The sequence below is a fragment of the Aulonocara stuartgranti genome, assembly GCF_965226115.1.
Source record: "Aulonocara stuartgranti genome assembly, chromosome: 16".
NCBI lineage: Eukaryota > Metazoa > Chordata > Actinopteri > Cichliformes > Cichlidae > Aulonocara > Aulonocara stuartgranti.
The window spans coordinates 15,337,582-15,357,690 of NC_138952.1; the positions used below are offsets into that span (position 1 = coordinate 15,337,582).

The window sequence follows — 20,109 nt, forward strand, 5'->3', positions numbered from 1 at the left end:
CTGTTCCACTACAGATATGGCTCCAGAACACTAGTTGGCAGTAGAGTGTCTGTTCAAGTCGATCCACTCTTAACAGATAAAAGTAGATGGACATGCAAAGGAAGAACTGATGGCACTAAATGGCACAACAACCAGTTGTTGCATGCCGCACTGATGAATTGATTACGACGCTGTTAAGATGAATATCGATTCTTTAAAAAAATAAAATAAAATTTAAAAATTTGACATAGTCCGACATAAATTCGACTAATATCGGCCAGTATATCAGTTAGGCTCTAGTTTGTGGTGTAGATTTAGCACAGAGGCATAAATTCCAGTTAATGCATATTTAAAATCACTTTGTGAAACAGGATATCTGAGAGTGGTGATGATTAAACATGCAGTTGTGTAGTACAATACAAAAATCATATTAACCAGAGAGGACTAATATTTCTGACTGCTAAAAGAAAAAGGAATCACAAGTTTGTGATTTCAGTTCCTAAAGCAAAATGCTTCTAATACTCTATCAGCTTTGTTGGTTGAGATTTTGGTACGAATATTAAAAAGACTATATTATAAAAGACTGGGTGCATTAGACATGGAGTAAACATGCAGAATTCAGAATACCATCTAGCATCATCTTGCCAGCATATATTCTTTTTCGCTTTTGAGTTGAGCTCGTCGTCACATTTGGAGCATAAAGACGAACGTTGTGGGACTGAGTTCATTCTCCTCGGCTGCACAAAGAAGACACACTGTCTCATTGAGAAGTTGAAATGTGAAGAAGTCAGAGTCCATCTTGAAGAATGCTGGGAAAGCTTCTTGATCACTTCCTAGCTATGAACAATCCTCCCTTTCAGTGGTGTTGACTGGACATTGTAAGTTGTTGGTGATAGGTATTTGACAGGCTGGTATGTGTATAAATGTGTGCATGCGCCTGCTGACTGATAGCTTGCTGGTTATGGATTCCTGTGTCTGATAGTGAATACCAACCAGTGGGTGCTCTGCACTCACAGACTGCAGTCTGTATACTTGCTTTTCCCTGCTTGTTTAACATTCATTTATGTCTGTGAAGGTTCTCAGTCATCCAGGTCATCGTAGTCTAAGGAGCTTGGAAAGAAAGGCGTCTGGTCTTCTTTAAGTTGCTTGAAAACGTTTCACCTCTCATCCGAGAAGCTTCTTCAGGAAGCTTCTTCAGTTCGAACTGAACCCCCCCTGGAAATTACGCCCCTGTTGAGGGTGAGCTAAACCTGGCCTGGCAATTTATCTAATATAGCAAATTAAACCGACATAACATGTTTGCCAGTCAACAAATAAGCTTGAAGTAGGGAAATGTGGTCAGTGTGGTCGTATTTGTTCAATGAATAAATTGTTAAATGTATTCTTCAGATTATTTTTTTCAGACTACAATCATCCAAACAAATAAATGGCACCAACAGCAGAATGAGATGTTTGGCACTGACAGAGAAGATTTAGCAAGTTTTTCATTAGCACAAACTCAACTATGCTGCTCAACCCACAAAGTCATTTTCTTTACAAATGTGGCACCATTGAGGCGAAATAAAAAGGCCAACGGTATAACATTTATTGGCCAGAAACAAATTTCCTTAGTTTCTGTGCTAGTTTTATAGAAGTTTTAAAAAAGGACTGTTCATGTGCGTGGGCTCACATTCATCAAAAGGAGACGCAGGCAAGCTCGTTCTCTTCTTCTAATCAAATAAGGCTTTTGTAAGATGCAAATACCTCAATAACCACGTACTTTGTACTTGGATACACAGTTTTAAAAACAGTTAATAGAAGTATGTGTCTTATTGTGCAGATGAACCTGTTGTGGAGGTTCTTGTTGTTAAGAGCTTTGTTCACTGGTTGTAGACTGAATCACCTGTAACTTCATGGAGTCAAAGAAAGTATTAGTGTGAGATATTACCAGGTACCCTCAGAGGTCTTGTGTAGTCCATATCCTAATGGATCAGATTTATTTATTTCTTTTTGTAATGTGTAGGACTATCATGGTTTTAAGCAGGAATGCCTTTGTGTCAATGTCATAATAATCAACCGAGATGCAAAGAAAAAGCACTTTTAACAAGATTTGAAAGGAATGAAGGTCAAATGTTGTCATCCTGCTTCTGTTTTATACATAGTTATATTTGGGTGCTGTTGGCCACATGCTACTTTCCACACCACTCCAGTTTCTTTTTTCTCTCCCTTAGTTGCAGCCTCCTTTTGCACCAGTCTGCTGGTTTTCCCTGCTGTTTTCCGAGGGCATCGGAATGAGATGGCTTCCTTTTGTCCAGGGTTCATGAGGTGTTCTGGATTTGTTGTGTCTAGCTCTGAGATGTGATGTGGAGATATAGCGTAGTTGATAGCTCGGCGATATCGCTCCCTGGAAAAAATCATCACATCCTCCCTTGTTATGATTTCCTGTCAGTTTCTTTTTACAATTAATAAATTTACATTTGTGATTAATCATATACCCTTTGAAATTGATGCAAGTCAGAGTGCAACTCATTTTTGCCTTTCTCTTGTTGTCCTTCATGAGGTCATATATCAAAGGGCTCAATTTCTGTGACCTTCTCACGCCTGTTATAAATGGCAATTGCTTCTTCATCAGTGCGGAGCGTTAATGGAAACCTGTTAAATCTTGAGATGAGATTTTGAACCGAGAGGAAATTCTTCTGTGCCTTGTCTGATGCTCAAAAATGTGAGTCATGCCGGAAGACCTTTTACCATTTCTCTGCATTATCAGCCCTTAGATGTGGCCTAAAATTATCCATGATGGGCAGCCACATGTTTGTCATTTCTCGTGTGGATCCTGTGCTCCTCTTTGTAAACTGAATCTGAACTTGAACATATGGTTTAGATTACTCAAACTATGCCCCTTGTTGTTTTATATGAAATACAGTCAGTGGAACATATTAGCCAGTTCACTTTTCATCCAAGTTATTTACCTGAACTAAGTGTGTGTCTCGCATACAACGCTCTCCGTCCCTGTAGTCCCGTTTTAATTGGAGCCATGTGACTCCCGGGTAATAGGTTGTGCCTGACCATCTGCAGATGAATGGAGGTTTTCAGGATACTCTTTGGCTCTGTCTCCCAAATAACAGGCTGACTTTGATCGCTTTTGTAAATGCTTCACTAACCCAGTCCCTTCAGGCTTTAACCCATCTGTCTGCACAAATCTGTAACATCCCATTGCGTTTGAATGCCAATCCTTAGATTATAGTGCTTTTAAAAGAAAAATCATCATCACCTTTAAAACAGTTTCTTTGCTACATGGGACAGCTTCTGCGCAGCTTCTCTGAATGGACGCTCCATTTGGTTTTGGGCTTTTACTTTGAGTTCTTCTAGTCACTTCTAGTGACAGACGAGAACACCCAGATTGTACATACAGAAGCTCATGCGAGGTATCAAAAGCCACCATTTTTCCACTATGCATTTCAAGTTGCATATCCATAGATGGCACTGTGCATCAAGCAGAAGCGGTTTTATAAATTGCTCCATTTGATTCACAGGAATTGTTTGGGGTTGGGAGTGACTGAATGTGGTAATGTGGAAATCGCAGTCTCTGATCTCCTGTCTGTTCTCTATGTTATGACTGGGGTTACACATACAGTTATCTGATAAGAGCCTGGAGGAGGAGGAGGTTTTACTTGCAGGAGGTCAAGGCCAAAGTAGTTGCAAAGAGTCGGGGCATGCTGTTTTATGGATTTACAGATCTAAATAACACAGTCACCTCCTGTTTTCAGATTTTTTTTTTTTTTTTTTTTTGTGGTTACATTTTTGATCTGCTCTTAAGTCTCGGTAAAATGTGAGTTCCAAGTAGAGAACTTAAAAATGTGTTTTAACCAGTGAATTGGCACTTTTAGGAAAGATCAGTAGGCCTTTGCTGCAGTGCTGCTCCACCAAACTGCATGTTTATTCCCAGCAGGGCTGGTGAAACGGCAGCTTTTACTGGATATCGTTTTTTTTTTTTTTTTTTGTGCAAAAGTATAAATGTTGCACAAGCAGCTGCGCATCTATGAGGATGGGTATGCCAGTGGTGTGCAACATTTAAAATTGTTACATTAAATATTCTAATAATTTAGTTCTTTGCATTTCACACATTGTCTTACCTTTTATGGGAAATGGGGTCAGAGTACTGTCATGGTGTGAGTGCAGGGAACAGTGCAGCTAGCCAAAGTCATCGCCTTGTGCTCACAATGACGTTCCTCTAAGGGCTGTTCCATTGTCCCAGATACATCATCAGAGTTGGACACTTTGCGGTCAATCTAACCAAAAGATGCAACTATTGTTGCCACAATAGAAGGACACACTTTCAGATAAAATAATGGGGGGGGGGATGCTTTGTCTGTTTGGCAATTTTCTTCTCTTGCATTTCCAACAATGCACGTGTGCGCTTGAGCAAGGATCTTTAGTTCACTTAGAGGCTAATTGTTGTGGTTTCCTGCTGTAGTTTACATTCCCAGAGCCAGCTAGCCGCTTTTTTACCGAGAGTCTCCAGCAATGCAGACAGCATTCTGAGTTGTCAGACAGACCAGAGCTGCTATCAACGCAGGGAGCTGTCTGAGAGTGTGTGAGTGAGTTTTATGTAAGCTACGGAGTGCAGCTAAGCCTGTCCAACTAAGACACCACTACCTCTCATCTCCAGTGCCATCTGGAACATATTAATCCTGTGAGAACTCTCTCTCTGTTTTCCCTCGGTCTCTTCTGCATTTCTTTCCCTCCCTCTCTCTCTCTGTCGGATGCACGCGCTCTCTCACTCTCTCATTCTCCCTGTATCTTCTGTTCGTGCTGGCAGGTCCAGTTAGGAAGCCCAAATATGTAGAGAGCCCTCGCGTGCCTTCTGATGCCATCGTGTCAGCTCGGAGGAAAGCGACCGATAACAAGGAGTCGTCCCACAATGGTGAGTTTTACTTTTGCAAATTTTCTAAATGGCTGTTTTTGCTGGGGTTGAGGGGAAAAGTGCACTTAAAAACTGCCGTAAGAGAAAATTATGCATGTCATTGCCTGGGGTCCTCATTGTTGTCAGTGGCTTTTAAGAGCAGGGCTTTGTTATTTAAGGGTAGCATCAGTTACTGATGACTCAGTTTAAGTACACAGTACATGTGAGCCCCGTGCAAACACTCGGTAGTGCCGTGTTTATTCTAAACTGTGTGTTTAGATTACAGAGGAGTCAGTTTTCCAGTTTGTGGGGACATATTGTCTGAGCAAAGCGCTGGATTTGCGGATTTCGGGGTATAATGGGGACAGGGGCTTTCATTTCTCAGGAACTATACATGAAAATTCTTGTGCTTCCACATGTTTGTGAGATGTGCTTTCAGCGTTATTACTGCCTATTCTCACTTTTGTTGGGCGTTGTGTTTGTGTTTAGGGGTAATGTTCCCCTAAGTGCTCAGTTTAGATTTCCAGTAGAGAAGACTGGGCTCAAATTCCTCCCATAGGCTTAAGTGGAGATGTAAGATGTGTAATCTTTAGCAAAAGGCAATGCACAAAGAGCGCTCTATTGTTATGCATGGCTCACATAACGTACATAGAATTTAGTAACTCGGCACAGCTGACTGTCGCATACTAAGGCACGAGGGTGTGTCTGACGTTCAACTAACATAGAGCTCAGAGTAGGCTACCAGCAGATAGCAGACAGTAAATAAATATGACCTCGTCAGTTTCCGTACCGTTACTTTTATTTACTAATTACAAAAGAGAGTCCTTGCTTGTGTGACTGAGCAGAAATATATTACTGGATAAGTCCTAAACCAATGTTTTTGAGCACAAATGCAAATGCCGTTCCAAAATCAACACCCTATTTCTTTTCTCAACACCTTTCCACTATTCCCCACGCCTCCTTATCTAATCTTACCCTCTTCCCTCTTCATTGCTTAATGATGCAGTGAAAAAAAAAAATGCTCAAGGGGAGGTGATGTTAAACTACTTCAGATCACAGAAAGGACTTGTGTGTTTAGTATGGACTCGTCTTCAGTTTCATGGGAGAATAATATGGCATTTATTTTAGCACACTTTATGTTGTAGATGTGGAAGTTGGCCTTTTTCTTCTTAATAACCATTCAGTAACTTAAAAAATTAAACAGTAAAATCGATTTTTCGTAAAAGCATTAAGGCCCTTTGTTGTGATTGTGAAAATTATGGTCATGTCCTTCCTTTTATCTTCAGTTATTCATAAGTGTGTTTAGATCTTGGCTGTAGATTTCCTGGCCACAGTTTAAAGGTGCACATGTGTATATGAACACCCCACACTTCAGTTCATGCAAGAACAAAAACCTTTAATAAAGTCTAAGTATGTCTGTGGACCACTGTGAGAAAACTTCTTCCAGAGATCTGCATGTTTCCAGGAGCGCAGTGAATCTCAATATGTTTTAAAAAGGACGAAGTTTGGCGCCATCTGGATGCTTCCTTGAACGGGCTCTCCCACCAGTCTTGGACACTGAGCGTGAAGGGTCTTCTTCAGGTCATTTGGCAAAACCCACAGAGCTTCAGCAGTCCTCTGCAGAGATCGAGGGGGGAAAGGATGACCGTCTTAGCCGCATTTCATCAATAAGGCCTTTATTGTAGAGCAGCTGCACTTTGAGCAAAGGCATGACAGCCTATTTGGAGCTTGTCAAATGGCATTTAAAAGACTCTGAGAGCACGAGGAGAAAGATTCTCCTGTCTGACAAAACAGACACTGAAATCGTTACGGAGAACTCTGAGCACTGCCTGCCGAACATAATCCACAATCAACACCCCATCGGGCACTGTTCATCAGCAGACAAATACCTTCCGTGTGGTTAAGCATGAAGGTGGCAGCATCAGATTAGATTGGGTGTTCCTGTTAGTGGCAGGGGCAAGAAGAGCTGAGGAAGGTATGAATGCCAGAAGCGCGCACCAGAGACTCAAAGTACATCCTTTCGGCACATCGATGAGACGAGATGAACCTTTTGATGCTTCCAAACCATAAACAGTATTAAAGATGGATGTGTTCTTGCAGTTCTTGAACTTATCAAAGTCATCCACAGAGGACAAAACTGGTGTAAAGAAATGGGGTCTATAGGAATTGACTCTCATTTGAAGCAGTGCTAGAGGAACTACACTTTCTTTCTCTTCCACAGCTTTTCAGCTCCAGAGGTTGCCCCTCATTCCAGATGCTGAGCTTTAATGTGTTTGTAATATCTCGTAATAGAGTTCTCTCAGAAGTGGATGTGATGCTTGTGGAGTGAAACTATAGCATAATGCTAGGATTAGATAAGGAAGTTGGACATTTTGTTTATTGGCTTATTGGGATTCATTTGCGTAGTTGTAAAACTGATATTGCTCTGCTGTCTTAAAACGAATCAGAAATATGCTGAACTTTTTAAAGCCTTATTTTTTTTTTAAGTTGTCTGTATATTATATACACCCTGGTAAGCATTTGACACTTAGGGAATAAGCCCATTAACATTAAAAAAATGTAGTTGTTTTCTGCAGCACAGATAATATACTCAATACAAGTACTGAATAATGGGTTGAAGACTTTCAAGAGTTTGTTGTTTTTAGGACCCGGTTTTGATTTTAATTTAATTGAAATGCATATTAATGACAAAAATACACATTTTAACCATTAAAAAAACATCTGTGATGCAATAACAGATGAAAAACTGTGATAGGGCTTTCTGTACTGAAGCTGTTATCTCATGCATGTGGCAGATGTACATGTGCAGGCCTCTAAACTATCTTTTTGCTACTAGATATACATGTATAGAATCATTTTACTGCAAGAAATGAGTTACAACTATCCGATAATTTAACTAAATTTTGCATTATGTTATTTTTTGGGTCTGCTCCCAGTGATAGAGATGATAGAGATCTGGTCAGTTTCTGACAAATTAGAAATGACTGCTTCTAGGACACTGCCCAGTCGTATGTAGTTTATTTTTATTGCACCACATACAACTGTTGGTATAAAAGCTCCCAGGCATTTAAGGCATTTCTGTCTTATTCTGTTCTCTGAGAGTGATTTTTTTCTTTTTTTATATATACATGTTTTTCAGCTGAAGAAATAACCAGTCCGTTTTAAGGTCAGACATCTACTTACTTCTTCCCTTTATTTGTTCTGCGCACAATTATTCAGTAAATACTGCAGACAATCAGCTGATAGGAAAGAAGAAACTTTCCATCGGGTTCTTCTCGCAGCCGTAGTTGGCAGGTTAAAAAATGTTATAGCTGAGAAATTATAAGAATATAACAGCTCATCACCTAATCTTGCATAATCAGGCACTAATGGTGGCTAATTCTGATAGCCCAGATGCAGCAGAGTGAGGCTCACTTACAGTCTTTTGAATACTTTCTCCCATGTGGACAGAATCATGCATATGCACCATGGGTCACATGTGACAAGGACATTACCCACTATTGCTTTTTTTTTTTTTTTTTTTTTTTTTTTTTTAAACAGAGCATCTTTCAGCTTGTGTTGTCCTCTACTTCAGACAGAGTAAACTGTTGAAGCAGCATGAGACAACTTCATTGCTTTAATAACAAGGTCAGCATCACATTGTTGAGAGACTGCTGGAATAATGGAGTTTTGCAGGATGAAGACTGTGTGTCATTTACAGCACAAATAAAGTGGGAGCTCTGAAGAGGGGCTTTTACTGAAGGACGCCTGTCCTGAGTGTCCAGAACCACATCCACATCTGTAGACAGAGACAAGTCTTTAGTGCTGCTGAGGCTGATTTTCAAAAAAGTTGAATGTAATTTTCTTTTGACAGTTTTTAATGCAGCGTGAGTTTTGTCCCTGTGTTGCATGGTTACTTCACTTGTTCGTCTTTTGGGTCGGGCTCAAAGCGTTGTCATTTTTCATGCTCTGCATTGTGGCTGAGCAGGATGGGCTGCAGGCTAAGAAAGGAAACATGCTTTTGACCTACTCAGGAGTCATCTCGCATGGCACTGTCTTTGAGAAAGGGTTATGTTTCCTGTGCCTGCGTGTAACTGCAGAGGGTATTTTTATTTTGCCCGAGTGTCCGCAGTTGCCTTTGTCTTTGTTTATGTATGTGTGTGTTTGCATGCTTGAGTGTGTTTGCAACAGGCAGCCAACAGTCTGGTTGACAGAATTGTTTCAGCTGTGCTCTCGGAGTCCCGTCTCTGTCTCAGTCAGTCAAGACTGAACCGCAGGTCCTGTCCTCTCCTACAATTATGTCTCTCTTCAAATCCCTCATTTTACAACTCCAGTAAGACCAGTGTCCGAACACTTAACACCTGTTTGTTCATGTATTTATTATCTTGTCAGTGTTAAAACAATGGTCAGGCTTATTTGGCTAAGAATTATGTGAATTTGCACCTCCTAAACCATCTGGTTATAATATTAAGTTTGCTCCATTTTAAAATAAAACAGTAGTAATCTTAGTCTCGTTTCATCTGCACTGTGTGTGTTACTCATTTGTTAACACTTTCTGGAGGCTGTGTCACCCTTTGTGGTGCTCTTTGCACTCTATTATTACTAAACCAATAAATCCCAGCTTATGCAGTGGCTAAATTTAATCAATTATGAATACGCTCGTGAAATTGTATAATCATGGCCAATTGTTCCCAGTTCATAATGATATTCAGCCTGTCATTGTTCATAATTTGCTCTTCAGGAGAATAGTAACTTTGAGGCAGCAGAAATTAATGCGATGTGATTTTTGTTTTGGCTGGCACAGAGTGATAGTTTTGCGCGTTTCTGTAGCCAATCATGTTAATTGTTCATTCACTCTTTAGCTTTTTGATTAAAATCACCTTTTCACCGTATTTTTATTTTTCCTGCGCTAAATCGTAAAGCTTGATTAGGGTGGTCTGCTCATCTCTGCAGGATCTTTACAGCACAATCTCTTTGGCCCAAGGGGCTGAATCGCCATGTGAGGAAGCTTCAGCTCTGTTGGTCTAATAGTTAATGAAATGCCATCTGTATCTGCCATTGCAGCAACATTAATAACAGCTGGCGTATGGTGTCCAGCTGAGATGCCAGTCACACTATGATTACTACCTCTATGCCGTCTCCCACCCCAGGTACGCTGTTATCTATAGTCTTGATCTCATGTAATGTCTCGCTGGACGCTCCATCTGCGCCTGCAGCAGATTCTAACTCTGGAATGTGCAATAAGACCACTCAACTTGCTTCAGGGGGGCACGTCACCTTGTACTCCTGAACTCAAATGGGGAAGCAGGATGCATGTTCTCATTGAGGGTTCATTAAACGGGCTCCACTGTTGTGGTAATGAAACTCCAGCTGCTAATGAGCACCGGCTGGATTGTTTTCTTGGCAGCGAGTGAGCTAAGGCAGCTCCGCAGATCCAGTCTGTTCTACTGATTCTCCCCCCCCAAATTCCTCTGTTTCTCCTCCTCCTCCTTCAGTCTTCATTCTTCTATCAGGGAACCACACGGCTGCTATTTCACACCTGCTCATAAACTTCCTCCGGCAGCAGATAACGATGTTGTTTTGTTTTTGCCTCCATTTGCTGTACAGTTACCGGAATAACAAAGTGGTTCCAGCTACATCCCTGGTTTTCCATAACTCCAGGGTAGCGTAAAAAGTAAAGGACAAATCTGATGCTTTACCTAGAACAGGGAGGGTTTTCTTCGGCTAGCCATTTTACTTATTATCTGCCTTCCATTTAGATAAATAAAACTATTTGCCCTGACGTGTAACTGACAAAAATGTCAGCTGTCATATGACTGGAGACCTAGTGTGGCTCCCCTTTTGTACATAAAATCATAAACTTAGATGAGGTCCGTCTAGGTGGTACCAATTAATAAACTAGGTTAATAAAGTCGAGAAGAGTTAATAACAGTCTTGAGAGTAATGTTCCTGACTGACTACAGGCATCATTTGTGGATGTGATATTAGAGCCAGTGTGAAATTACTGGATATTTGCTATATTACAGCCAGTTTTATTCCATCTCACCAACTATTTTACATCTAGGCACTCTATAGCCTTGTTAGAAAAGTTAGAACTTGGACTCTCCTAATAGCTTTTTATTTTCTTTGTATATACAGACTTCCAATTAGGACTGTAGTGTAATGTAGTGTGAAGAGGTCCCATCCACTGGATTACCCCAAAGCCTTTTTAAATTCTCCCTTAAAGTACCGTAGAGTTGATGGAATAAATAAAATGTGCGTGTTTGAGGTGTGTGTGTGTAATGATAATTGAATGTGAATAATTGGTTCCTGCTCTAATTATTTGTTATATTTTAAAGTTGTTGTTGTTGTTTTTTTTTAAAGCACATTTGTCACCCTAGAGTTAGACTACTCCTGTAATGTGGGATTATTAGGGTGTTGCCGAGGTCTGCAAATTGTTTCACTCTTCTAGGATCTCATTATTGGAATATTATAGCACTCTGAAACAAATTAGCTAATTATCATTTTGTTTACCTCTTTCCAAAGGTTTTTCTTGCCTTTGCACCTAAGTTATAATTGGCAGAGCTTAGTGATTATTAAAAGTGTCCTGATAGATAGATAACCTGTATTACTCTGGCACTTATCTTTAAAAACACATTTATTTGACCTTTCAATTACTGATTTATACCGATCAGACATAACATTATGTCCACCAGCCTAACACTGTGTTGCTCCCCCTTTTACTGCCTAAACCACTGAGGGATGGACTTTGCAAAGGTGTTCTTTGGTATCTGGGACTCAGATGTTAGCAAAAGATCCTTTAAGTACTTTAAGTTGCGAGGTTTGGCCTCCATGGATCAGACTTGTTTGTCCAGCAAATCCCACAGATGCTCGATTGGATTGAGATCTGGGGAATTTAAAGGCCAAGTTAACACCTTAAACTTTGCTGTGCTCCTCAAACCATTCCTGAAGCATTTTTGCCTTGTGGCGGGGGCCCATTATCCTGCTGAAAGAGGCCACAGCCATCAGGGAATATGATTTCCATGAAAGGGTGGTCTGCCTCTCTTGGCTCGCCTTCTTCCCATAGTGCATCCTGGTGCCAGGTGTTCCCCAGGTAAATGGCGCAAATGGTCATCCACTTGCCCATGTTTCGTGCTTTTTACACATTAACTTTGACGACAGAATGTTCACTTGCTCCCTGATATCGCCCACCCACTAACCACGATGAAGAGGTAATCTGTGTTATTCATTCCACCTGTCAGTGGTCATAATGCTATGTCTGATTGTGCCATGTTGGCTTATTTCTGTAAGGAGGAGGAGAAAAGAATAACTCGTCTATATATTTGTACATCTTCAGTATGTATTTGGGATACATGTGTGGTTAACCTGGTGTACCCAAATAACAAAACCAAGCAAAAGAGCATTAACACGACACAAGACCATACATAACATTTGAAAATAGCAAAGAAGACTAGCAACAGTCCAGTTATCTTCTAATTATATCAACTTGACACGGAAATCAGAAGAACTCTGCTGCTGAACGCATTTAAATAATTAAGTCATAGCAGTATGTTTTCCTTGAGAATCTGCCAAACCACATTTTGACCTTCTAAACTATCCATCCATCCATTCGCTTCCGCTTATCCTTTTCAGGGTCGCGGGGGGCGCTGGAGCCTATCCCAGCTGTCATAGGGCGAAATTCTTCTAAACCTTCTAAACTAGTCAGTAAAAAGTCCTTTGTGAATTCAATAAGCTTCATGACATAATTAACAATGAGATGCAAAAATTGTCTGTGTTTCACGGATTTTAAGTATCTCAAATTGAAAACCTTTGGCAGGGGTCACAGAGGATGTGAAGCAGGAGTTATTTTGCTCTACACTTGCTGTCAGAGTAGAATGGAGCGGTTGTCAGATTTCTCACTACTGCCTGGGATCACTTTCCTCAGGTGTGCCGTGCCACCAGTTTCTCATTATCTCATAACATTACTTCATGTTTTTGCATTCTTCCTCTCCTCATTATTTTACAGATACTACAGTAACACTCAAATGAGCTGAATTCTGGATTGTTACTGAACAGGAGATGTTAATTAACTTCAGCTAGTATCTAAGTGCATCCTACAGCTGTCACAACAGTCCACTGCCTGAACGTTAAAGATATTTACTGGTGTTGGCCAGAGGGGCCGATGGCGCGACATGGCAGCCTCTCTTCTGTCAGTCTGCCCCAGGGCAGCTGTGGCTACAACCGTAGCTTGCCTTCACCAGTGTGTGAATGCGAGACTGAATGAATAGTGGCATTGTAAAGCGCTTTGGGTGCCTTGAAAAGCGCTATATAAATCCAAACCATTATCATTATTATTATTATTTCATGTGAAATGAATGGGAAATAATCAGTAGTAACAGTGGTTATTTAAGTACTTATTATGCCTCCAATAACATTTCAGGTTTATTTATTTAGTGTCAGCTCATTGAGACTCTAGAGCATGGGTGGGCAACTCCAGGCCTCGAGGGTCGGTGTCCCTGCAGGCTTTAGATGTGTCCTTGAACCAACACAGCTGATTTAAATGGCTAAATTAGTTCCTCACCATGTCCTGAAGTTCTCCAGAGGCCTGGTAACGAACTAATCATGTGATTCAGGTGTGTTGACCCAAGGTGAGATCTAAAACCTGCAGGACACCAGCCCTCGGGGCCTGGGATTGCCCACCCCTGCTCTAGAGTATATCACGCTAAAGGAAACGGCTGTCCTGTAAGGCTGTAGTTGCTGTCACGTTAGAGCCATTGGAGAATGTAGTTTATAACGGAAAGGTGGCTCATTGCATCCATGAGCAGGCTTGACAAATCAGGAAGAAAAACCAGTGGCACAGCTGAGATGCCCTGCAGCAAGACACCCAGCAACAGATAGTACTTCCCCGTAGCTTATAGTTGAGCAAGTAAGGGCAAAACAGCACATCCGCTGTTTTTTTCTTTTCACGAGCTGCATCAAATTGTTTTGGGATTTTTTGTTTTTTGCCTGCCTGTCACATTCGTTGACATTTTTTCGTGTATCCATGTATTCGTCTGTCACTTTGTCAATGGTTAATTGACAAAATGTTGAGCATGATGAATAGGTGGTGATGACAACTATGAAAATGAAATGGAGCTGGGATTTCCTGTTTCGTATTTAGAATGAAAAGTGAGTAAAAGAGGCCATTCAACTAGAATCCATTTAAAAGTTGTTGACACGCTAGTGTAATCAGCAAACCTTCAGCTTTATTAATGCAGTAAATGTGATATGTTTATGTTTATTCATAGATGCATGCACATGATGGACGATGTTAAAACGCGCTCGCAAAGTGAAGGTTTTGTGTCAAGCTGTGGGTGAAGTTGGCTGTGCAAGTAAACAATTTTTTGGCACAGCGTATTGATTTTTCCAGAGAGACCACGGGTTAAAAGGGGTTTTATTGATTTGGCCCGTGAAGTTTTTATTTGTATGTGCTATGTCGTATCATTATGTCAGTCTTTCTGTCTCTTATGATGTATTCATGTCAGGTCTTTAACAACCCCGGCGCCATTCTGGAGCTGCTGATTGGTCCTCAGAGGCGTGTGGTTTTAAGTGGCTTTGAAGAACCTGTGATGGAGTGGTCTTGTCAGGGCAAAGTAATAAAGAGCCGGGTGATCGATTTAATCCAATGACGGAAAAGAAAAAGTTGCGAAGGAAAAACTGAGTCAACAAACAGGATTAGTTTCTGCACTATATTGCGGTTACGAGAAAACTTTGTAAACCCTTTGGAATTGCCGGAGTTTCAGCGTTGGTCACTCATAACATGTACTCTGTTCTTCATCTCACAGTTATGGACAAACAATCTCACTAAACTAAAAAGCACACACGCACTCTAACAGCTGTGCTTTTCATGTCTGTATTAAATACACGAGAGTAATCATTCACATTGCCGGGAAAAAGAGCAAGAGAAAAAGGGACGATGTGCCATGAACGAGGCAAAAGTCAAGAGATTTGGCCAAAACAATGCTAAACATCTCATTTGGATTTGTTTCTACACACCAGCAACCAAAACCTCATCTGAAGTGTTAAGCATGCTGGAGAGAACATTTTGGTTTGGGGCTGTTTTGCTACTTCAGGGCAGGAAACCTTTGGAGCGATCGAGGCAACAACGAATTTAAAATTGTATGAGGAAATTATACAGGAGAATGTCGGGGGAGAAGCGTAGGAGATATTGGATTATGCAACAAGTCAGTGACCCTAAGCATACAAGAAAATCAATAACAAGAAGGTTAGAAAAAAATATATATTTTACAATAACAAAGTCAGGGTCTTGACCTTATCCCATGAGACAGATGAGTGCTGCATGACCTGAAGGCGGCTGATCAATGACAGCATATATTGATAGACTGAACCATTTTTTGTTGGTAGCGATGATCCAAAATTGGTCATCGTTATTCATCTGGAAATTTCTGATGGAGGTTGTTGCTGCCCAGGGAGATCCTACATGTTACTAAATTGATGAGTTTTTTCCTCAAGTTTAAGTCTCTGACTGATTGATTAAGCTGGTTTGACAGATGTATGTCTGCAATTATGAGTAAAAATCAAACCAGATTTTATGAGAAATTAATTAGATCCTATCGATTCCAAAAAGAAGCTACTTTCGGTTCCTACCGTAATCGCAAGGGGTTACCACAAGGGTTTGTATTTAAACAAAGGAACTTGTGTCTCCTCCTGGAATTGACCCGAGGATCTCTCGCAGTCCACAGCTTACATCATTAAAGCCAGAGCTCACAAAATACAGTTTTGCCTTTTTTTTTCTTTTTTTTCAGCAGCCAAACAATGTTGCACTAATCTCCAGAAGGCGAAGATTTCAACTATGTTTCACAGTCGTTTTCTCTGGCATGTTTCTAGTTGCCTCACATGGTTTGCACCTGTAAAGCTGTTAGTCTCGTAGCATCTTATTCCTAGCTGTTGTGGATCTGTGTTGATAGCCACTATAAAAGCAAAAGACAAGACTCTGACAGGCTAATAATAAAAAAATCAACAACCTGTCACTGCCTGCTAATGTACAGTAGCCATAAATGTGTGATATGCAAGGTGCCCCCTTTTAAAGACCCCAGACCCATTACCATTTTATTGCCAAATGATTAATATCTGTAACCATCTACTAAAAGTTGATGAAGCGCATACAATATGTGGATGCATGCTTGAAATTATTCGACCACAACAGGCTCTCAGCATTGATGATACCCGTTCAGAGTGGGGTTATCAAGTTGAATTGTGGATGTGGGAAATGATCTTGTATGTTATTTTCTTTACACTTGATAATATTGCTGGGTGAAGGCTCAGAATTGACTTATATAATCATTGCGATGTGCATTCAGGACTGAGCGGCGTCTTTGCCTGAGCGATTGTAAAAGGCTCCCCTCGAGCATTTAAATGAGCTGGGTGACATTCCCTATTAACAATGGATTTTCAATGCATAGCGTTCCCACTTCATGGCATTTGCAATGGAGATGGGGTGATGCGAGTACAGCACGCATTAGGTTAGCATTCTTTGTCTGCTACTATGTGGACAAAAGCTTGAATTTATTCAGTATAGAACTTGTAGGCTTGTGGGATAAGAGAATTTTTATTTATATTCATTTATTTATTTATTTTAAGGCTTGTAGAATGTTTAAGTTTTTCTAAATTCAAAGTAGTTCTAAAGGACAGAGCAACTTCTCCTGAAGGCAGTGCCAATAAATAAATGTATAATAAAATAAATAAATGCATAAAAGATACACTTTAAAAAAGACAACCCGGTGGGCAGATGTGTCAAGGGGGGTAACATAAATCTTCTGCACAGCCTAAAGTTATGGATACTGTATGAACTCGTCTGGCAGTACTTGCGATGCATATATATCTTGTTTAACACGTTTTGTTCTTGGCTGAAGGAGGCAGGCACGCGACTAAAGTGCCAGGCCATAAGGGCTAATTCGGTTTCGTACCGAAGCCTTTGATAAATTGCTGGCATGGGGTGTTCTTTGACTAAATCCTTCTTGTAGTTACAGTAACACCAGCTGCTTGCATTTTAATTATGATTACATTTCCAGGGAAATTCAAGAAACTTTAGCGTTTATTAAATCTGTATTCGATCTGTTGCTGCGGTTTGTGCATTTTCCTTAATTGGGCACGCTTTGCATGTCTGGAGTAAATGGTTAGCCTCTTCTCAATGATAAAAAGCCAATCCAGCTAATGAATTAGAAGTAGTCATTACTTACTTTATTGATTAATCTACTGATGATTTAAAAAGAAAAAAGTGAATTGTTTAACATGTCAAGAACAGTGAAAACTGTCGCAAATTTGCAGAATTTGGGTTCACTTCTTCAGGAAACTTATTTTGTTTCACTGAGGTGAAGCAGGATCATGACATCATTGAGTTTTTAGGAAAACAATGAACGCTCACTGAAGGAGCTGATTATTTTTCTAAGCAGTAAAGAGTTCCTCTAGTTAAGTATGTAGTGGGTATGACTTCAGGATTGTGTGACTGTTTATAAGGCTCAGTGCTTGAACTTCAAACGAGATAGAGAGAGATTGAATTTAGGGCGTTTATTGCCAGCCCCACACTTCACTGATTAGGCCTTTTTCCAGTTTTATTTTGGGTTGCATGACCCAGTAATTTCACCAGGTTGGAGAACTGTATGACCTTTTGATTGCAAGACTGGCTATTATGACAATTTATTTACTTTAACAGGTAATGCATTATCTGTGTATTGGCATTTGTATGCTATTTGCATGCCAATGGTGTTTGTCTGGTGGTCTGATTTTGACTTGACTCGGGCTTGGCAGCACATTATGCCACAGGACTTGTTTGTGTTTAATCAGATTCACGGTCAACATTATTAATAGCTGCGGAAGAATGGAGGTAAAGGAGAAAATGAAGTAGAGGAGGAGAAAGAGGTGCTGCCAGAGAGATGAATAATAAGCTTTTTGTATCTCGGACATTCTCACTCTTTCTCCCGACATCTTCATCATCAGTGTATGCTTGCCTTTTTGACATCACTAGATTGCAACATCCACATTTGAGTTGCTATCCACAATGGATTTTAGACGATAAACCCAGTATTTTGCATATACTGTTATTATTTATCTGCCTGGTTTTTGGTTTAATATGTAAAAAAAAAAGGTCTGTTTGTGTAAACAGAAAGGTGATTACAAGTTGTCTCTTCCTTGTTGATGGCATCCCAAGCTTGAAATTGCAATCTAAAGTAATTTTAAGGCTTGAGAATGAAGACCACAGACAGTTCAAGTTGTGTTGCAGGAAGCAGAGGTCCACTCATTGATATTCAGAGGCTCTATAAGTGAGAGCTGTAAACAACCCGAAAGCCCTGGAATTGGCGCTCGAGGCATGTTGTAGGGCGCGTACTCACTCACTCACTCACTCACTCACTCACACCCAGTCTCTGCTTTCTTACAATGCTGGATATTCACATGTATTCACTTTCTTTTAGAACACTCACACACCAGCCATGGCCGCACACGCTCACTCTCTCTTTCCTCTCTTTCTCGCACTCTTGCTCTCTTTCCTCACCTTCTCTGGGTCTGCACCACATCAGCAGCAGCTGGGAGAGTGCAGCATAGCATTTCAGAGCAGTGTTGAGGACGGCAGGGCCAGCAGCGTGGCCTTGTGTGGGGCATCCAGTGTAGAGAGGGAATCTGCCTGCTAGTGTTAAGCATTTCTCTCTCTCTCTCTCTTTCTCTCTCTCTCTCTCCCTCTCTCTCTCATATCTGTAGATCTGCAAGCGGAGAAACAGCCAAGCTCCTCCTCCCCTGCCACTCAGGAACTGATGACAAGACTGGGCTTTTTACTGGGAGAAGGGATCCCGGGTACGGCACGCATACCTATGGACGACAAGAATGAAAAGAAGGTATTTCATTTTCTCCCTCCCCTCCAGCTCCTCACCGCACTACCAACAGCAGCTGCTGCCATCGCTGCAGCACACACAGAGAGATAGAGGACAGAGAGAAAGCACAAGGGGAGAAGCTAGTTGTGACAGTGTTTCACTTGAATGGATTTTTTTTTCTTTTCCTCTTTTTTTTTTTTTTTTTTTTTGCAGCTTGATTTTTTTTTTTTCCCCCGTGTTCGTTATGGACGGGGTTTTAAGAGGCACCTCTGGAACTTGTTTTCTTGGGACCTCAAGCAACGGTAACTGTCACACTGTTTTGTTTGAACTGTTCAATCTGTCCTGAAGAAAAGTAACTGCCTATTCAAAATTGGCTGCATGTGATTTTATTCCTGTGCATGCTTTTCAGCGCGGCATGCTAGTCTCCCAGTAACTTGAGTGCTATTCCAGGGGCTCTTGAGTGTGTAACAAGAGTGTCTGAGTCCGGGTACAGAAATAGAGTTGTGTTAGGTCTGAGCCTCAGTTTGTTTGGCTTTACTAATTAAGCTGGGCTGTGTGAAGAGCAGAACCCACCACGTTAGGTTTTCATCTCGTGCCTTGGACTGTTTTTGACACTGAAGTAGCAATTCTAGGAATGCAAAGACTTAGAAAGCATTTCATGAATTGTGTTCAGTAGTTGGGATGTGAAAAGAGGAGACGGGCAGTCTGACTCTATGTAGATCTGTGTTCTCGGAGTTCATGTGAAGAGCAGCACGTTATTGTCATCTGTCAGCAATTGTCTTTTCCACCATACTGCTGTTTTACAATGTGCCTTTAACTGTGTTAGTTTTTAGTTTTGCCTCACAGAAAATTAAATGTCAGTCAGGTGTTAGACTTACTGTGTTTATTGGGTGGGACACCGCCTGCAGACTGGAAGTTGACTTAGAAAATTTTATATAGTTATATTAGCATTCCTCAAGATATTAGTCATGCTGCCAGTCATTCTCCCTATTCTTCATCCCATTCTTCTTCCCTATCAGCTTGCCTTTGCACTAGCCTATGGTCTAGAATGAATCAGTCACACTTGGATAAGCATAGGTGAGCTTACTTTTTTGTGAACTCTTGTTCATGTTTGACAACAATGTTTTTTTTGGGTTGCCAGTCTGCCACACCCAAATTTTTCAGTAGTGCAGGAACATGTATAAAAAAACGCTGTGCTGTACCAGTACAGATGTTAACCAAATATTAATATCATGTTAATGATAAACACATGATATTATAAATGATTGCTCTTTTTGTCTGGTTTTTATAGATCTGGTTACATTGCCAAGTCATTAATTTGCCAAAAACACAAAAAATAAAGAGTTAGTTGTGAATTTGACCAATAGCATTATTCTGCTGTCAACAGATATCAGGAAAATTCTATTATAGTAAATATTTTTGGCCACA

The 20,109-nt window shown here is 40.7% G+C and overlaps 1 protein-coding gene across 5 annotated transcripts in view; it reads left to right on the top strand.

The window, feature by feature from the left end:
• Positions 1 to 20,109, top strand: part of tanc1b (tetratricopeptide repeat, ankyrin repeat and coiled-coil containing 1b) — a 115,953-nt gene that overhangs the window by 41,660 nt on the left and 54,184 nt on the right. For 3 of the 5 annotated variants that reach the window (XM_082507214.1, XM_082507211.1, XM_082507212.1), the window contains 2 exons: positions 4,778 to 4,882; positions 18,572 to 18,705. In XM_082507214.1, the coding sequence (XP_082363340.1) occupies positions 4,778 to 4,882; positions 18,572 to 18,705 (239 nt within the window). Of the gene's footprint in view, positions 1 to 4,777; positions 4,883 to 13,829; positions 13,988 to 18,571; positions 18,706 to 20,109 lie in introns of those variants that run through there. The other 2 variants (XM_082507215.1, XM_082507213.1) reach the window with 2 other exon arrangements.